The sequence below is a fragment of the Cervus elaphus genome, chromosome 12, assembly GCF_910594005.1.
Source record: "Cervus elaphus chromosome 12, mCerEla1.1, whole genome shotgun sequence".
Classification (NCBI taxonomy): domain Eukaryota; kingdom Metazoa; phylum Chordata; class Mammalia; order Artiodactyla; family Cervidae; genus Cervus; species Cervus elaphus.
In genome coordinates, this window is record NC_057826.1 from 87,158,888 (window position 1) to 87,175,558 (window position 16,671).

The 16,671-nt window shown below is 50.8% G+C and overlaps 1 protein-coding gene across 17 annotated transcripts in view; it reads left to right on the plus strand.

Moving 5' to 3' along the window:
* Positions 1-16,671, plus strand: part of MEGF11 (multiple EGF like domains 11) — a 377,432-nt gene that overhangs the window by 290,351 nt on the left and 70,410 nt on the right. For all 17 annotated transcript variants that reach the window (XR_006343947.1, XR_006343948.1, XR_006343949.1 and 14 more), the window contains exons 6-9: positions 2,965-3,211; positions 4,409-4,529; positions 11,148-11,284; positions 15,131-15,343. Coding sequence is in view for 14 of the 17 variants with exons in the window: in XM_043919854.1 (XP_043775789.1) it covers positions 2,965-3,211; positions 4,409-4,529; positions 11,148-11,284; positions 15,131-15,343 (718 nt within the window). In the remaining 3 variants the exon portion in view is untranslated. The remainder of the gene's footprint in view (positions 1-2,964; positions 3,212-4,408; positions 4,530-11,147; positions 11,285-15,130; positions 15,344-16,671) is intronic.

Consider the following 16,671-nt stretch of genomic DNA (forward strand, 5'->3'; position numbering starts at 1 on the left):
AACCACCAAACTGTTCTCTGTATCCATGAGTTCTATTTTTGTTCATTGCTTTTTAGACTCCACATATAAGTGAGATTGTATGGTATTTGTCTTTCTCTGTCTGACTTATTTCACTTAGCGTAATGCCCTCAATGTCTACCCACATTGTCACAAATGGCAAGATTTCCTTATTTTTTGTGGCTGAATAATATTGTTTTGTACATCTGTGAGTATACACATATATGCGTGCATACATGTGTGTGTGCATGTATACACATTTTCTTTATTCATCCACTGACGAACATTTAGGTTGCTTCTGTATCTTGACTTGTGTGAATAATGCTGCAGTGATCATGGGGGTGCAGATATCTTTTCAAGTTAGTGTTTTCATTTCTTTCAGATAAATACCCAGGTGTAGAATTGCTGGACTGTATAGTAGTTCTATTTTAAGTTTTTGAGGAACCTCCATACTGTTTTCCATAGTGGTTGCACCAACTTACATTCCCACCAACAATGCACAGAAGTTTCTTTTTCTCCACATCTTTGCAAACACTTGCTATTTCTTGTCTTTTGGATAGTAGCTAACCTACCAGGAGTGAAATAATATCTTGGTGTGGTTTTGATTTGCATTTCCCTGATAATTACGAGCATCTATTCCAGTACCTGTTGGTCATCTGCATGTTTTCTTTGTAAAAATGTCTATTGAGATCCTCTGTCCATTTTTTAATCAGATTGCTTGGGGTTGAGTTTATATTTATTTATTTTGCTACTTAGTTGTAAAAGTACTCTATGTATTTCGGATATTAACCGCTTATCAGATATGTGATTTGCAAATATTTTCTCCCATTGGTAGTTTGCCTTTTCATTGTGTTGGTTTCCTTTGCTGCATAGAAGCTTTATAGTTTAATGTAGTCCCACTTGTTGATTTTGCTTCAGTTGCCTTTGCTTTTAGTGTCAACTCCAAAAAATCATTGCTGAGACCAATATCAAGGAGATCATTACCTATGTTGTCTCTAGGAGTTCTTTGGTTCTGGTCCTACATTCAAGTCTCTAATCCATTTTGAGTTGATTTTTACATATGGTGTAAGATGGAGGTCCAGTTTCATTCTTTCGGATGTGGCTGTCCAGTTTTTCCAACACCATGTATTGAAGAGACTGTCCTTTACCCACTGTATATTCTTGGCCCCTTTGTCATGAGTTAATTGACTATATATGCATAGGTTTCTTCTGGGCTCTTTTTCTGTTTTTACAGCAGTGTCATACTTTTTGTGTTACTATGGCTTTGTTTGAAATTAGAAAGTGTTATGCTATCTTCTTTCTCAAAATTGCTTTGGCTGTTGGACTTGGTTTTTGCCTCACTCACTGTAGTACCAAATGGAAAATGCAGGGTGAGGCCCACTCAGAATTTGTCAGCTCAGTTTGTATGTGTATTGGGGGCACAATGAAAAAGGGATGAGGGTGATTGGGATTCCAGGCCTAGGGTGGTTCCATCTACTAAAAGTGATGGACAGTTTCCATGACTTTGACCACTTGACTTTTGTTAGCAAGTGGGAGGTAATGCAGGAGGATTGGTGGGGCTGATAAACTGATTCTCCATCAACCTTGTGGTTCCCAAAGATCCCATGCACTCACTGGCTTCACTGGAACCTTGTGCTTTTGTCCATATCCAACCCTTGGGTACCACCGTCTGTTTGCTCATACTGAGCCGGCCCCTGGGACACCTTCCCCAATCCCACTCGCCTACCCCCTTTTCTTTCTGAGAGTCTAAACCCTAGAAGCATTGGAGCACAAAGGTCAACTTTATCTTCAGGGAGCAGGGTCTCTAGCCATTCCAGTTTGCCCAGCACTGAGAGATTTCTCAGAATGAGGGATTTTCCATGGTAACACAGGACATTTTGGTCACTCTGATGGACATCTTTTATGGTCCACTTCAGGTGCCATCTCTTCTAGGAAGAGCCTGATTCCTTAGCTAGGAGCAGTGTTTTTCTCCATTGAACATCTCCTAGTACATTATTTATGCCTGTCCTTGCCTGAACTCCACGTGCACCCCTACTCCAGGATTTGAGAGAATGGGGTTAGAGTTGAGGACATCTTGTTGTTGTGTCCTGTATGCGTCAGGTGAGGGTCAGGCTAGGGAGTGGTAGCAGGCTGGGTGACCTACCTGAAGACTGCCATTCAGCCCCTCTCCCCAGCCACAGAGTGTGAATTTCTGCAAAGCTGGCTCAGCTATCACTCTGTGAAACATTTAATTACATATAAAGATCTTCAAGGCTGTCTGTCACCTCCCAGGGAAACATTTCTTTTTCCTGCCCCTTCTGCAGTTAGCTGCTTAGAAAGTAATGAGATTGAACTGAAGATGAAGGAAGCAGGGGCTGTCGGCATTACTGGTAGGGAGACGCAGCATGAAAGAGAGATGGGAAGGGTGACAGGGAGTGGAGCCCAGGGAGGGGCAGGGAGTTAGAAGACGTGTTCACAGAGAGTGAGATGCAAGCTGTGAGACAAAGTAATGTTTCAAGAAGAGGTGGAAAGAGAGAGATGGGAGCTGGGCTGGGGCAGCACCAAGAGGGAGGGCAGAGTCACAGAGAAGAGAGGAGGCAGGCTCCAAGAGAAAGGGCCTGGCTGAGAGGGAGAGAGAACCCACCAAGAAGAGTTCGGCAAAGGTTAAATAGCTTATAGTTCCAGAGTTTCCGTACAGAAGAGGGGTTTGGGAGACTGGATTGACCAGTCTTGGTTGGACTGGAATGACCCTGACTAAGAGATGCATTGAGAAAAGAACCTTCTGAGCTTGTTGGATTATTTAGGGGAGGTGGGTAGAGGTTGATGACCAGCTGATGGAGATTATTGGTGAATGCTCCCCCACCCCCAGAATCCCCTTGCTGCCTCCTGTCCAGGGAAGAGTGATGCAGAGATGGGAAGGCTGGTCCCAGCCCCCATCCAGGAGAGTCCATGGGGATCCTTCCGTCCTGACCCGCTCCTCTCTTACAGGCTGCGATAGTGACCACTGGGGCCCGCATTGCAGCAACCGGTGCCAGTGCCAGAACGGGGCCCTGTGCAACCCCATCACGGGCGCCTGCGTGTGCGCCGCCGGCTTCCGAGGCTGGCGCTGCGAGGAGCTCTGCGCGCCGGGCACCCACGGCAAGGGCTGCCAGCTGCCGTGCCAGTGCCGCCACGGCGCCGGCTGCGACCCCCGCACCGGCGAGTGCCTCTGCGCGCCAGGCTACACCGGCGTCTAGTGAGTAAAGCCCACCGGGACGCACGCGGAGGCGTGGCTGGGAGGGTAGGATGGGGAAACACGTGAAGGATCAAGAAAGCCCTGGCTGTAGCATCTCCTGCGCTCTGGCCCCAAGTCCTGCAGAGGCTGAACTCCCGGCCTCACCCACACAGCTCTCAGATCCCTGCTGTCCAGGGCCCAGGGGGACTGGAAGTGGCTTGGAGGACTCCTGGATGGATGCTCTCATGGTGGGAGAAGTTGGCTAAACCTTCTTCTAGGAGACCCTTCCTGATCTGGGCTCCAGATTTTGGCTTGGAATCCTCTTCTGATCATAGTCCAAGTGCCATTACTGAGCCTTCCAGGCCATTTGAGACAGAGGGGTGAGGGCCTTCGGCAGATACCATGCTTAGATTTGGGGAGATTACTGTGCCTGGCCCTCTTCCCCTGCCTTTTCCCCTCATCCAGTTTTCAGGAGAGGGAGTCTGCATGGACAGGGTAGTTGTGACCCTTCAGAGGCAAGATTGACGTTCTCCTTGCCACCCTATCAAAGCCTCAGTGGCCACCTCAACTGCCCTAGATCCTGAGGGAGTGCCCAAGGAATCTAGCCGCAGATACATCTCTGATGGAGGGGGTCCCCTGCCCCCATGTCTGACCAGCTCCAGGGCCAAGGCATTGAGCTAAGGCCCAGGACCAAGACCACATGCAGATCCTCCCCTGCATCTCAGCCGTGCCCAGTCCTTCTAGAGAAGCCTGTTGTGGGGGCTGAGAGCCTTCCAGAGCCTGGAAGGGAGTGGAGGCCTGCCCCGCATTCTCCCTCTCTCAGAATCTAGGCAGATTCTCGAAGCTGGACTCATGGCTACGTCTCAGGTTTTCTGCTTGTCCTGGTCCTTCTGCCCAGCTCAGCCTTCCTCCCCTTCTCCCAGTGGAACTAACTTCACCTTCAAGACTCAAGTGAAATGTCTCCCTCTCAGGGAAGATTTCCTCCACTTTCCCACCCGGAAGAGCCCTCTTCTTTATACTGAAAGCCCTTAAGTCATCCCCAGTAGTGGCCCAAGCACACAGCCTCCAAGGACACTATCTGACTCCCTCTTTCCCCTCCTGGGCTTGTGCCTAGTATAGTTCACATTGACCAGAAACTCACTGACTTCTAGGGAGCCCAGGAGCCTTGGGACTGGCTTTGCATGCTGCCACCTCTCACACCTCTGCTTCTCCATGCAGCTGCGAGGAGCTCTGCCCGCCTGGGAGCCATGGGGCTCACTGTGAGCTGCGCTGCCCCTGCCAGAATGGGGGTACCTGCCACCACATCACTGGCGAGTGTGCCTGCCCCCCAGGCTGGACGGTAGGTGGACCTGCAGGATCCGGGTGGGGCTCTGTAAGAGGTCTGAGCATCCCTCGTTCGCATGCACCCTGGAGGGCTAAATTCCTCTCCCATCCTGAAGAGCCTCCCTCCTCTTTATGGTCATGGGGATCATTAGACACTGCCAGGGGGGCCATGGACACAGGTTTGACTACCGGGGCTCGTATCTAAATGCTGTGTGATCTGAAGCAAGTCGCTTAACCTTCTGAACCTGTGATCCCTTGTGTGCGAAGGGGTTGAATTCTTCTCATAGGTTGTCTCTGTCTTTCGGCATACTCACTTGACCTGCCATGGCTCTGAGATGTAGTGAAAAGGCCATGGTGTAAGGATGGAGGTGGTGTAGGTGAAGGGAGAGAGCAGACATGGTCCCCCTGCCTTTATAGAACTTCAGATTCCCAGCCTCCAACCCCTATACTCACAGATGCACACAGATATTCTGATTCTGTGGGCCCCAGGATCTGTGTCTTAACATGGGCTCCAGGTGATTCTGAGGTAGCCGCCACCAGTCCAGGTCTCTTTTCTGGGAACAACCACTGTGGGAAAGAGGGATGGGATTTATCACATTACAGGCCTGAATCCAGGCTTCACATACAGTGTTGGCCCTGAAAAAAAACCCTCGATCATTCTAGTCTCTGCTTCCCTAACTGTAAAACTGGCATAAAATCAGGGGCTTCCCTGGTGAACCAGTGGTTAAAACTGCACACTTCCACTTCAGGGAGGGAGGCTCTGATCCCTGGTCGGGGAGCTAAGATCCCATATGCTGGGTGATGGGGCCAAAACAAAAACAAACTGGCATAAAAACAGTCAGCCCCGTGCGTCAGAGCAGCACAGTTGGCAGAAGGCTCAGATGAGGGCAGTGTAGGTCCCAGGTGCCCTGCAAACACTGAAATGCTCTACCGTTATTCATTTTCTATGTCCTTGGATGCCACAGGCAAGCCACAGCCTCCTTTAAGCCAGCCTGTTCCCCCATCAGTGTCCCCACCCTCCGCAGTCCCAAGCCCCTCAGAAGTAGCAAGTCACTGAGGCTGATTTTCCTGTTTCAGGGAAGCTCAGTGACACAGTCGGCTGCCTCCCCTGGGGCCCGAGACTTTGTGGAGCCAGGAAGGGACAGGGCTGTGGAGCAGGAGCAGGATATTTCAGGAGGCTGTGAACACGAGGTCACAGTGGGGGTGGGGGGGGGGCAGCAGGAGGGACGGCTACAGGGCCTGTGACGCAGGCAGATTGGCCAGAATTCTTTACAGCAGGAGAAAACCTGCTCTATGGGGGATCATATGGCCCAGCCTTGTCCCAACCTGGCTACGCACCAGAGTTGCAGTGGATGGGGGTGGGGTGGGGTTAATACAGATTCCCAGAGTCCACTGTAGACAGTCCTGGGCCTGGGATCTCTCTCTCTCTCTTTTTTTTTTTTTAATAAGCTCCCCTGATGATTCTGAAGCAACCGACCCTGTCTTCAAGTCTGCATTTGGAACAAATCAATCCAGACTAAAGGATTTTCTTCTGTGTTTCACAGAACTCAAGGGTTTCTTGGAGGTGAAGGTGGGAGCAAGGAGCCTAACAACTGGGGCTCTGGCACCCACACACCCCCACGTCTCCATTTTAATCTACTAAGAGGTTCTAGGTAAGATTTCACATAAAAACAGGACCTCCCAGCTTTAGGAGGCTTGAATACCACTGGTCTGTCAATACCTTCCTTTCTCAAATGAGGCAGCTGAGGCCCAGAGTGGCTAAGTGACCTGGCCAAGGCCACACAGCTGGGGAAGAGGGAGATGGAGCTGGAATGCAGGTGTTCCGACTCCTGAATCCACACTCTCGGTGCCCGTCCGTCTCTGTCTCTTCTGAGGAGAATGACGTGGCTCCTGCCTCTCCCACACCTGCCTGTTTCTCCCACCCTGAACCACTCTCTGTAAAGGCTCTCTCATCTCCAGCCAACTTCCGGAATTCTATCACTCGCAGGCTGCGTCCCCAGAGGCCCAGCAGCAGGCAGTGAGGTCAGATCAGGATGAGGCAGGGGGAGAACAGGCCACCAGCAGACCTGTACATGTAAAGTCCTCTCTAGAGAGATCGGAGATTGAGGGAGGCTGGTGATTGAAGAGGGCGGCAGGGAGGAAACCAACACAGATAATTTTTTTCCCCTCCCAACACAGTGAGAGGTTTGTTCTTTCAGATGACAGGAAACTCTGTCAATAGCAGCCTTTGGATTTAGGAACTTCATGTTTTTAATTTTATTGTAGACAATTGCATTTCTATTTTTGACAGAGCATTTAACTTGCAGATTTGTATGAATTATTAATACCTCTCGTGCATGCAGTCACAGTGTAATGAAGCTGATGCTGGGGCCTGAGACCCCCTCCCAGGGAGAGGGCTGGGGCCAAGGGGATGTTGCAGGGCAGACTGGTCCTCCCTTTATTATCCTCCACTGTCTCATTTGCCTGCCAGCCCCACGTGGCTTTAGCCGCACTCAGAGATCTAAAGAGTACGATTGCTCACTCACACAGAGCAGGTCCCCAAAGAACCAAGGCTTCATGCAGACCAGGAGAGGAGCTGCCTGGAACCCTGGCCCCCCAGGCCCCTTCCTCAGGGACCCCTGGCCAGTTAGGGGTATGCCCACAAGTGTATGGGCAATCCGGTGTATGCCCACAGGACACGGCTCTTGCCCAGTTGTGGTGAGCCCGTTCCCAGAGGGGCTCTGTGAAAAGCCTAGGGGGCTGTTTCCTCTCTCTTTCTGGGCTTTGAGACCTTTCAGAGGAGGAGACCCAGATGTAAGGAGTTCACTGTAAGTGGGAAGTGCAGATGGATGGGAGGTAGGAGATATGATCACCTGCCTTAGGAGTTCCCAGTCTGATGGTGGAGGCTGGACACATACATGTGCATGCACACACATATACACTCAGGAAACAATAGGCCTCAAGAGCTGGGAAATAGAACCAGTCATCATGGAGGAGCAAAGAGAGGTATTTGTAAAATCCTAGAAGCTCAGGTTTGGGAAGTTTTGTTCATGGAGTCCCAAGCCTGACCTGTATGGCCTGGATCGCTTCCACAGCACCCAAGCCAACCACTGTGCACTTTCCCCTGAGGGCATCCATTCCACCCGGGACAGCAGTGATCATTAGATGCTTGGAGAGGCTGCATTGTCTTATTGGCTTAACCTCAAGTCCCTCACCATCTTGGCCCCCTCCTTTCTTATTCTCCATTTATCCATGGTCTTCTTTATGTGCAGCTGGTTTCCAGATTTGGACAGAACCATTGTGTCCATCTAGTCCTGAGGAGCAGGACTATTGCCTCACTGCATCTCCCCCACCTTCTAAATGCCACACTGCCCGAGATCCCGCCGCTCTAGGAGACTTCACTCAGCTGAATAAAGGGCAGGTGTGTTAGGGCTGTCATAACAAAGTAGCACACACTGGGGGGCTTTGACAAGAGAAATAAATGTTTTCTCACAGCTTGGGAGGCCGGAAGTCTGAGACCGAGGTGTTGGCAGAGTTGGTTCCTGCTCAGGCTTCAGCCCCTGGCTTGTAGCTGGTGGTCTTCTCCCTATATCTCCACGTGGCCTTCCCTCTGCCCTGTCTGTGTGCTAATCTCTCCTCCCAGTGAAGACATCAGTCATATTGGACTAGGAGCCACCCTGATGACCTCACTTTAACTTTATTGCCTCTCTAATGGCCCTGTCTCCAGCCACGGCCATATTCTAAGGTGCTGGGAGTTAGGATATGTGAACCTGGGGGACACAGTTCATAATAGCAGGAAAGAAACCATAAGATCACAGCCCTCTTTCAGGCTGATACTCTCCTGTCTGCTCTCTTCCCCTGTCTCTCCCCAAAAAGCTATTCTTCTAACCAGCAGTAACCTACAAGTTATGTGGTCCTCCCCCACTCTTCTCTGTCCCAGGTGACACTGGGCTCCTACCACCTCCACCTCATCAGGGGTCTGCTTGGGTTGAGTGTTAATGAAGGGCCCACTCGTCTCTAATTTAATGAAGGTTCCTTCCCATCTCTGATCCCACTGAATCTTTACAATCACCTGGGACACTGGGGGTTACCACTCCCATTTTAGAGATGAGGAAATTATGGCTCAGAACTATCACACGACTTGTCCTCACTCGGCCATCTGGAAGGAGGTAGACCTGGGGTTTGAGCCCAAGTCCTGACTTTGAGTCCAGTGTTCTTCCCACCCTATCAGGCAGCAGCCCTTCTGAGGTAGCAGATTCTTCCAGCCCCAGGAGCTCGAGCCTGAGGAGGACTGAGTATTATAGGGACCCGGGGTGCTGTGGGTGGGGAATTCTGAGCAGGGGCTGAGAGACGTGCTCACCGTCCCATCCAGAAAAGGCTCAAGGATGCTCGAGTTCCCCAGGAATTGTTGAAAGGAAGCAAACTTTCCTATTGGGCTCTTCAGGGAACCCTGATCATGTCTCAGAAACTCTGACGAGAAAAGGGAGTCTGTGGTCTGCAAGATGGATGGATGGATGGATGGATGGATGGATGGATGGATGGATGGGGGGGTGTGTGCGTGTGTTTAAGCATAGGAGGGCTCCACTGTGCTCCATGATGAGGATGTAGGAGGTATAAACACAGCCCCCTTAATGGTTCAAAATGTTTTTTCAGGGTCAAAGTGTCCACGTCCAGCCCAGGATTTCAGAGAACTGGCCATAAAGATTCCTCCCTTCCCTCAAGAATCCCTAGAACTTGTCGGGTACAGTGAGAAAAGCAGGCCCAAAGTACCCCCACCACCTCCAGGAAGAAGAGGGGACCCCTCATCTGAGTAGCTTTTCCCTGCCCCCTCCTCACATACACAGTCATCTCACCATCCTCGGCTACTGCCTCTACCACTCAATCGTCCATCTCTGCCCTTCCCAGCCCCCCTCTCAGCCCCACACTATCTGACTTATATGTAGGGGAGAAATCTGAGTTAAAAGGCCTACTGCTTAATTCATTACAAGTAAATTGGATGATATTGATAGATGACTCTGGTCAGCAGGATTTTCCTGACTAAACTAGCTTCCTCAGGGTTGGCAATTATCGGTGCTTAATAACTGTGTGTTGAACTAATTGATTAATTAATTGTGGGAGAATCCTTGATCTCCATAAGAGAAATGACCATCTCTGGTGTGGGAGAGGCTAAAAGGGCAGCAGGAGACAAAAGTAAGTTTATTCCTGTTTGATAAAGACCAAAGAGTCATATGAATAATTTTAAAATTATATACAAAAAAAAATTATATACAGTATCTCATACCACAAGGCTACTACTGGAAGGAAGGGAAAATAGTCCTCTGTCCGACCCTCTGACAGGTCCTACTCCTGAAAGATACCAGATTCAATTTTTTTAGGTGTTTCTTCTGGAGTTTCCCTCCATATTCCTCCAAAACATGCTTTACCACCATCTCCCAACTCAGAGCCTCATTTCAAGTATCTGCTGATTTCTGGTCTCCTGTTCATGTTTTACCGTAATCCTTGGAAAAGCCAGCTGGAAGCCTGAGGGGCAGGAGAGGTGCCAGGCTTGTTGACTGATAGGAGCCTTAAATATCAGTATCGGCAGGTCTTTCCCCTTGAGCGCTCAGCGTTCCCGGAAACGAATCCTCCAGGACCCTGCGAGAGGGAGTAGAGTCTGTCACTAGAATCGTAGGGGCTGAGCAGGGGAAGAGAGCAGAGGGTCTGACTTATGCAGGCAGATCCCACAAGAGCCCCGTTTCTGACGGCCCCCACCCCTTGGCTGTGCTTGCTGTCCCTATGTCTGAAGCGTTCGTGGGTCAGCCTCCCTAAAAGTAAACTGCTAGTCTTGGGAAGGCTATTTGAAATGGGGGTAAAAATCTTGGGTCTAATTCCCTCTTTTATAAGCCTCCAAACACTCCTCCTGTTTCAGCACACCGGCGCCTTGACCCTCAGAGGCCCCGGGTATCTCTGATTCCTGAGCTTTTCTGGGCTTTATCTTCCCACGCTCCCTTTGCAGGCACTTGCCATTACTGAGAAAGCAGAAACTCCAGCAGATCCTGTTCCTCTATCTGCCGGTCCATCTTCCACCGCGTGATACCTCTTGTCCTCTATGGTCCCCTCTCCCCTTCCTTTTCTCCTTGGAGGTTTATGTGTTCCCCCTGGTACTGGTAGCCGGATTTACTCTTTACTCTTCTGGTGGCTGGGTTTGGGAAAGAAGTAGAGATAAATGTATGTTTCCACACCACCGTGTTTAATCACATCTCCGCTTTCTTTTCCCTCAGCACTTTCTCGTGGACCAGTGTGAGGCCACCTAGCACCATGCACGAGTTACCTGTTTTCTTGTCTCTCTCCCCAGTGGGCTGGAAGGGCAGGAATCGAATCTTACCTGTTTTCATATCCCTAGAGTCTAGTACAGGGTCTGGTACACAACAGGCGCTCATTAAATACGTGCTGAATGATTGGATAAGCAGACGGGTCTCAGTCTGCCCATCTCTAAAATGTGGCTTTGGAGTCATGGTGTCCAACTTTCTGTGCTTCTGTGATCGGGGGGAAAGTCCAACTAAGGGATAGGGGTGGTCCCTTGGGCTGTAGCAACCGTGCTACTTCTAGAAGAAGGTGGCCTCAGGATCACATCTCAGAAGCACCACCTCTGCAGGTCTTCCCTCCTGTGTTTCAGGGAGCAGTGTGTGCCCAGCCCTGCCCACCGGGGACGTTCGGCCAGAACTGCAGCCAGGACTGTCCTTGCCACCACGGAGGACAGTGTGACCACGTGACTGGGCAGTGCCACTGCACAGCCGGATACATGGGAGACAGGTAAGGATGCTGTTAGCTATCGTCCTTACTGGTCACGTTACTCATTTTCACGGCAGCCTTGCAGACAACAGGTCAGGTTTACCAGCCTTCTGTCAGCTTTCCTGTTCCTTTCTCAGAAAGCATTCTGAGTCCTCCTGCCAATCCATCCTTCCTGGCCCTCAGCCTGCTGAGGGCACCCACCTTCCCCCAGCCCAGGAACCCAAGCCCAGAATTTGCATTGACTCACCTGGGGGAAGAGGTGGGCACCTACCTCCACCCTCTACTTGCTGCCCTTCTGAAGGGAGACAGCGGCACCGATAATCCAAAGAAGCTGAGCATGCACTCTCAGTTCACACATTTTGCACTATTCTTTTTAGAAGTAGATTTTTATTCCTGATGAGTTCTGCCAAAAGGATACTGACATCAGTTTGCATCCTCTGAAGGCCTGTGGCCTAACAGCAGACTGAACAAGGCCACCAATGTTCTAGAATATAATTAACCTTGCCAAGTGCATAACCCACAAAATACGTAACAGGAGGGTTACCGGACATGTGCGTTTGCCATGATGAGAGGGATTCCATGATGATGGAGAAGGAGAAACGACAGCCAGGGCGTCTGATGGTGAGTGAATTCAGAGCTGGTGGAGGACACTTGTCCACAGAATCTGGACGAATCTCCTCCCTCTCAGTCTGAACCACATCTGTCTCCTTGAGCAGAGAGATGGGCAGTAGAAAGGAAACTCTCACAGCCCTTGCCTGCTTCTGTGGGATCCATGTTTCACCTGGATTTTGTTGCTCTGGATTTTGTTACTCTGCCTCCCCTGCCCAGGTAACATCAGGAAGCAAGAGTTAGGACTGAATTAACCAGTGAGTCCTTCTGGCTCTGACCAACATAGTGGGGCTCCTCCAACTCTCACTGGAGTCAGCCCCAAATCCTTAGTGATGTCCAGAAAAGAGATTTTCCATTTCCAGCCTGAAGCTTGTTTACCCCTAGCCTGGAGCCTTTTAAGCCAGATCTGAGCTCTTGGTGAGCTAGTGTTCATCTCTTGAGCATCCCTGGTGTAGAATGTGGGGTGTGGCATCAGGGGACCCATCACTCTCTGACCTCTGCTGGAGTCTGCATCTCTGAGGGAAGAAAGGGAGGCAGGACTGAAGTGCTGCACCCACCTTCCCATCCCCACTGTCTCCCCCAGTGAGAAAATGCTCAGGTTGAGCCAGCAGGGGCAGGAACTGGAAGACCCCAGAACCAAAACAGGACCCTTTGTCTTGCACATGATGGCCAACAACCCATTCACCATTGGAGACAAGCACGTTGATAGCTCCAGCCAGCTAGACTCCACACCAGGAGACCCAACCTCATCAGCGCTTTCCATTTCCACCACCAAGATGTACCAAGTGGAGAAATGACCCTAATCCCTCATGTTGGGACCCAGCCCAGGAACCTGAGACAGAGCGAAGCCCCTCAGACCTCAGCGTCCTCTGGCAAGCTCTGCCCATCAACTCCAGGAAAAGAATACAAAAAGAGGGCCCAGTAACATTTGGGTTTCCCACCTAAACGGGCTGCCTGGTGTTTAATATTTTGTAAAATTGCCTCCATTAATTTTGTAAGTGACAGCTGCATGAACCCACCCCACATCGTTGTGAGCATGTTATAGTTGAGTGGGTATAATAATGCAGGCCTCCCCGGATAGGCAGAATCCAGTGCAAATTAAACATGAAATGTAACGAGGGTTTTGCAGCTCATTTTGTAATTTAATTGAGCAATGTATCTGGTTGTTAATGGTAATATCGGACACATTAGATTGATATGTTGCAAAGGAAGGATGTTTAAGTAGAAAACTAATTCCTGCTGTGATTACCCTTCTGTTCCACAGTCCCCGTTATTAGCATGCTTTGTGTAAAATTCATTAGCAGTCGTTGCTTGATCTCTAAATAAATAAGTTGTTTAAATTGTGGGTAGAAAAAAAAAGAGGCTGATTATGTAAATGGATTAGGTTGTCAATATTTCATTTCCAGATTCTTTTTCTGGGGCTATGGAGTGTCACTTTGTAAATATGACATGGGGTGGAGACGTGCCCTTCAGAGAAGGGAGCTCACACACTAGGACTCTCTCTACTCAATCCTGCCAGGGGGGAGGGAGCAGGAATGTTCCAGTGAAAGGGAAGAGTCTGGAGGTGTCTCCAGACTGGGGTTTCTTCCCTGATGGCCTGAGACATCCAGGAGAGGCAACCTGAGTGACTCCCGTCCATTGTGAGGCAGAACTGGGGCTGGCAATGTCCAATTCTTCAATTGCAATGTGTCCTCTTCCTTCACCTGCCTCGGTTTCCACCCTCACCCCTTCCATCTTATCCCCCTCTTCCTTCCTCTCTTCTACCTCCCATTTCTTCTCCACACATCCCCTTCTCTCTTCCCTCTTCCTCTCTCTCTTTTCTGTTCTTTCCCTCCCTGAGGCTTCAGCGGGCTAAAATGCAGCAAGACTTGCAGGAAGACAATCTGGGTGCTGTGATGAAGAACACTGCTTTCAACTCAGGACTCACCAAAATTTAATAAAGAGTCTAAGGCTGCATTTTTTTTCTAACATCTTTTATGGCTCCCCTCTGCCCTTATTATTGTAGAAGATAAATAGAAAACCTGAAAATGGAAAAACATAATCATTAAAGCATTCGTAATTCCCTAAGTCCACTCCATTGTTAACATTTTGGAAGTCTTCCCTGTGAGCCTTTTTGTGCCACAGGGGCTCTGTTAGGAGAACTACAGAGAACAGTATTAACAAGAGTAATAATAAGAACTAACACTTCTTATTGAGCACTTACCATTCATGGGGCACCTTTCTAAATATTTATACACGTTATCTCATTTAATCCTCCAACACATGGTGAGGTTTAATTATTACCATCCCATTCTGTGATGAGGAAGCAGATGTCAGGGCAGTAAGGCCAGTTCCCCATTCTCCACACCTTTGAAGCAGTGTGGGGACGCAGATAATCCGAAGTCCATAGGCCATTTCTGTCCATTTGTCTCTAGGATGCAGGGGTGGCCCATCTCTTTCCTCAAATGCCCCCAGGTTTACCGCTTAATTTGTTGCTGTGGCAATGACTCTACATCCGTGCATGCTCTTTACCAAGTCACGTCTGACTCTGCGACCCCGTGGACTGTAGCCGGTCAGGCTCCTCCGGCCATGGGACTTCATGTGGTTTGCCATTTAATGGGTACAGAAGTTTCAGTTTGGGAAGATGAAAAGGTTCTGGGGATGAATGGTGTTGGTGGTGGCTCAGCAGTGTGTGTTGTATGTCTGTGCTCACTCAGTCGTGTCCGACTCTCTGTGACCACACGGACGTAGCCCCCCAGGCTCCTCTGGCCATGGGATGTCCAGGGCAAGAACACTGGAGTGGGTTGCCATTTCCTCCTCCAGGGGATCTTCTCCACCCAGGGATCCAACCTGCGTCTCTTACATCTCCTGCTTTGGCAGGCATAGTCTTTATCACTGAGCCACCTGGAAAACCCACACAACAATATACATGTGCTTAACACCACTCTATACTTGAAAATAATTAAAATGGCAAATTTATGTTATCCTTATTTACTGCAGTCAAAAAAATGAAAGAAAAAAAAAACACAAACCCACAAAGCCTGCAATCAGTGAAATATGATAGTATGAACTCACTCTGAGGGGACCTGGCCTGGAAAGGGGAATGGACTAGAATGGTGAAACCACAGAACACTTCCTACAGGAGGAAAGGGAAGAGGGGAGGAGGGTGTGAGGAGGTGCAGCACCCCAGGCCCAGGCCCGGAGGCAGGGGGTGCGTGCCCGATGGATCTGGACAGGCAGGTCTGGGGCACGGACTAACTGTATTCTGTTGTCCTGCAGGTGCCAAGAGGAATGCCCCTTGGGGACCTTCGGCTTCCAGTGCTCCCAGCGCTGTGACTGCCACAACGGAGGTCAGTGTTCCCCCAGCTCCGGCGCCTGCGCGTGTGAACCCGGCTACAAAGGCCCACGCTGCCAGGAGCGCCTGTGCCCCGAGGGCCTGCACGGCCCAGCCTGCAGCTTGCCCTGCCCCTGCGATGCCGACAACACCATTAGGTACGACCTGAGCGGGGATAGGGGAGCCCAGGGACAGGGACTGGGGGGCCCTGGTGGAGAGGGGGCTCTCAGGGCACAAGCCACCACCTCCACCTGGGTTATCTGGGCAGGCAGTGGCAGAGCTGGGACCTCAGCGATCACTGTCCCTGGCCAGTCTGATCAGAGAAGGGAAAGCCAAGGTCACTCTGTCGGTCAAGACGAGGACTGAGGTCGCCTGATCTGTCCACCACCTCCGGTTGCCAAAGTTGAACCTGGCTGCTGGCATTGAACATAGGCCACACACAGGAGCAAGAGGGTGCCTGGTGACCCTCAGGGAAGCAGGGTAGGAATGGGTGCAGCCATGCAATCATAGGGGGGCTGAGGCTGAGCTTGGGGTACCACAGGCCCTGGGGGCATTTTCCTGGAAAACATTTTCCCTCCACACAGTCCGCATCTAACCAAGTTGTCTCCCAACCCCAAGGGGCCCAGAGACCAAACTACCAGGGCAGAAGCATGGGGCTTTAGCCGTAGAGGGCCAGTGTTAGAAGAGACCTTCAGGATGGCTCGCCTGGGGCCTGCAGAGAGCTGTCCCCTCTGGCCCTGGCTAGGGTAGAAGAGCAGGAGGGACAAAGGGCAGGCCCGCATCAGGGTCTTGGCTTGGGGCCAGCCTTGCCCTGCTCTCTGCGCTTCAGGGCTCGGTCAGGGCCACCTGAACTGATGTTGGCCCCACCCCTGCTTCCTGGAAGTGGAGAAGCCAGAGCTGCCCTGGGCCACCTCCCCCAGCTCCCTTCAATTCCCGCTTCCTGCACCAGTTGGCACCGCCCTCTGGTAATAGATGAGGCTGTCGGGCCCCAGATAAATGCTTTCACAGCCTTTTATGTGGCTGACTGTTATTAGGATGGTGCAGGGTGAGGGGACTCTCCTTCTCCCCTCGGGCCTGCAGGACAGCTCAGGGGGGGACCAGCTGCCCTGGACCATGGGTGTTGCTGCTGTTTTCAGGCCAGAGAGGCCTCTGCCTTGTAGCCTTGTCTCCGGGATGGCTAGGACTTAGCCTCAGCTCCTCCTCACTTCCAGCTTTTACTTCTCCACACATCGCCCAGGAGCCTCTGGTCACTGTAAGCAGAATCATCTTCGCAAGTGTTACGGCTTAGACAGAATCTGTCCTCAGTCCTTAGTTCCTAGAGCTGAGTGGCTCAGGCAGTGCTATCTGCAATGGCAGAAGGGTGGAAAGGAAACCATTAGGAGGGGGCCTTGGAGCCAACGGAGCTGACCTGTATATGACTTAAGCATTGATTCACTTATTCATTCAACAAACACTGAGAGCCTGCAGGGCTGACCACGAGAAAAGA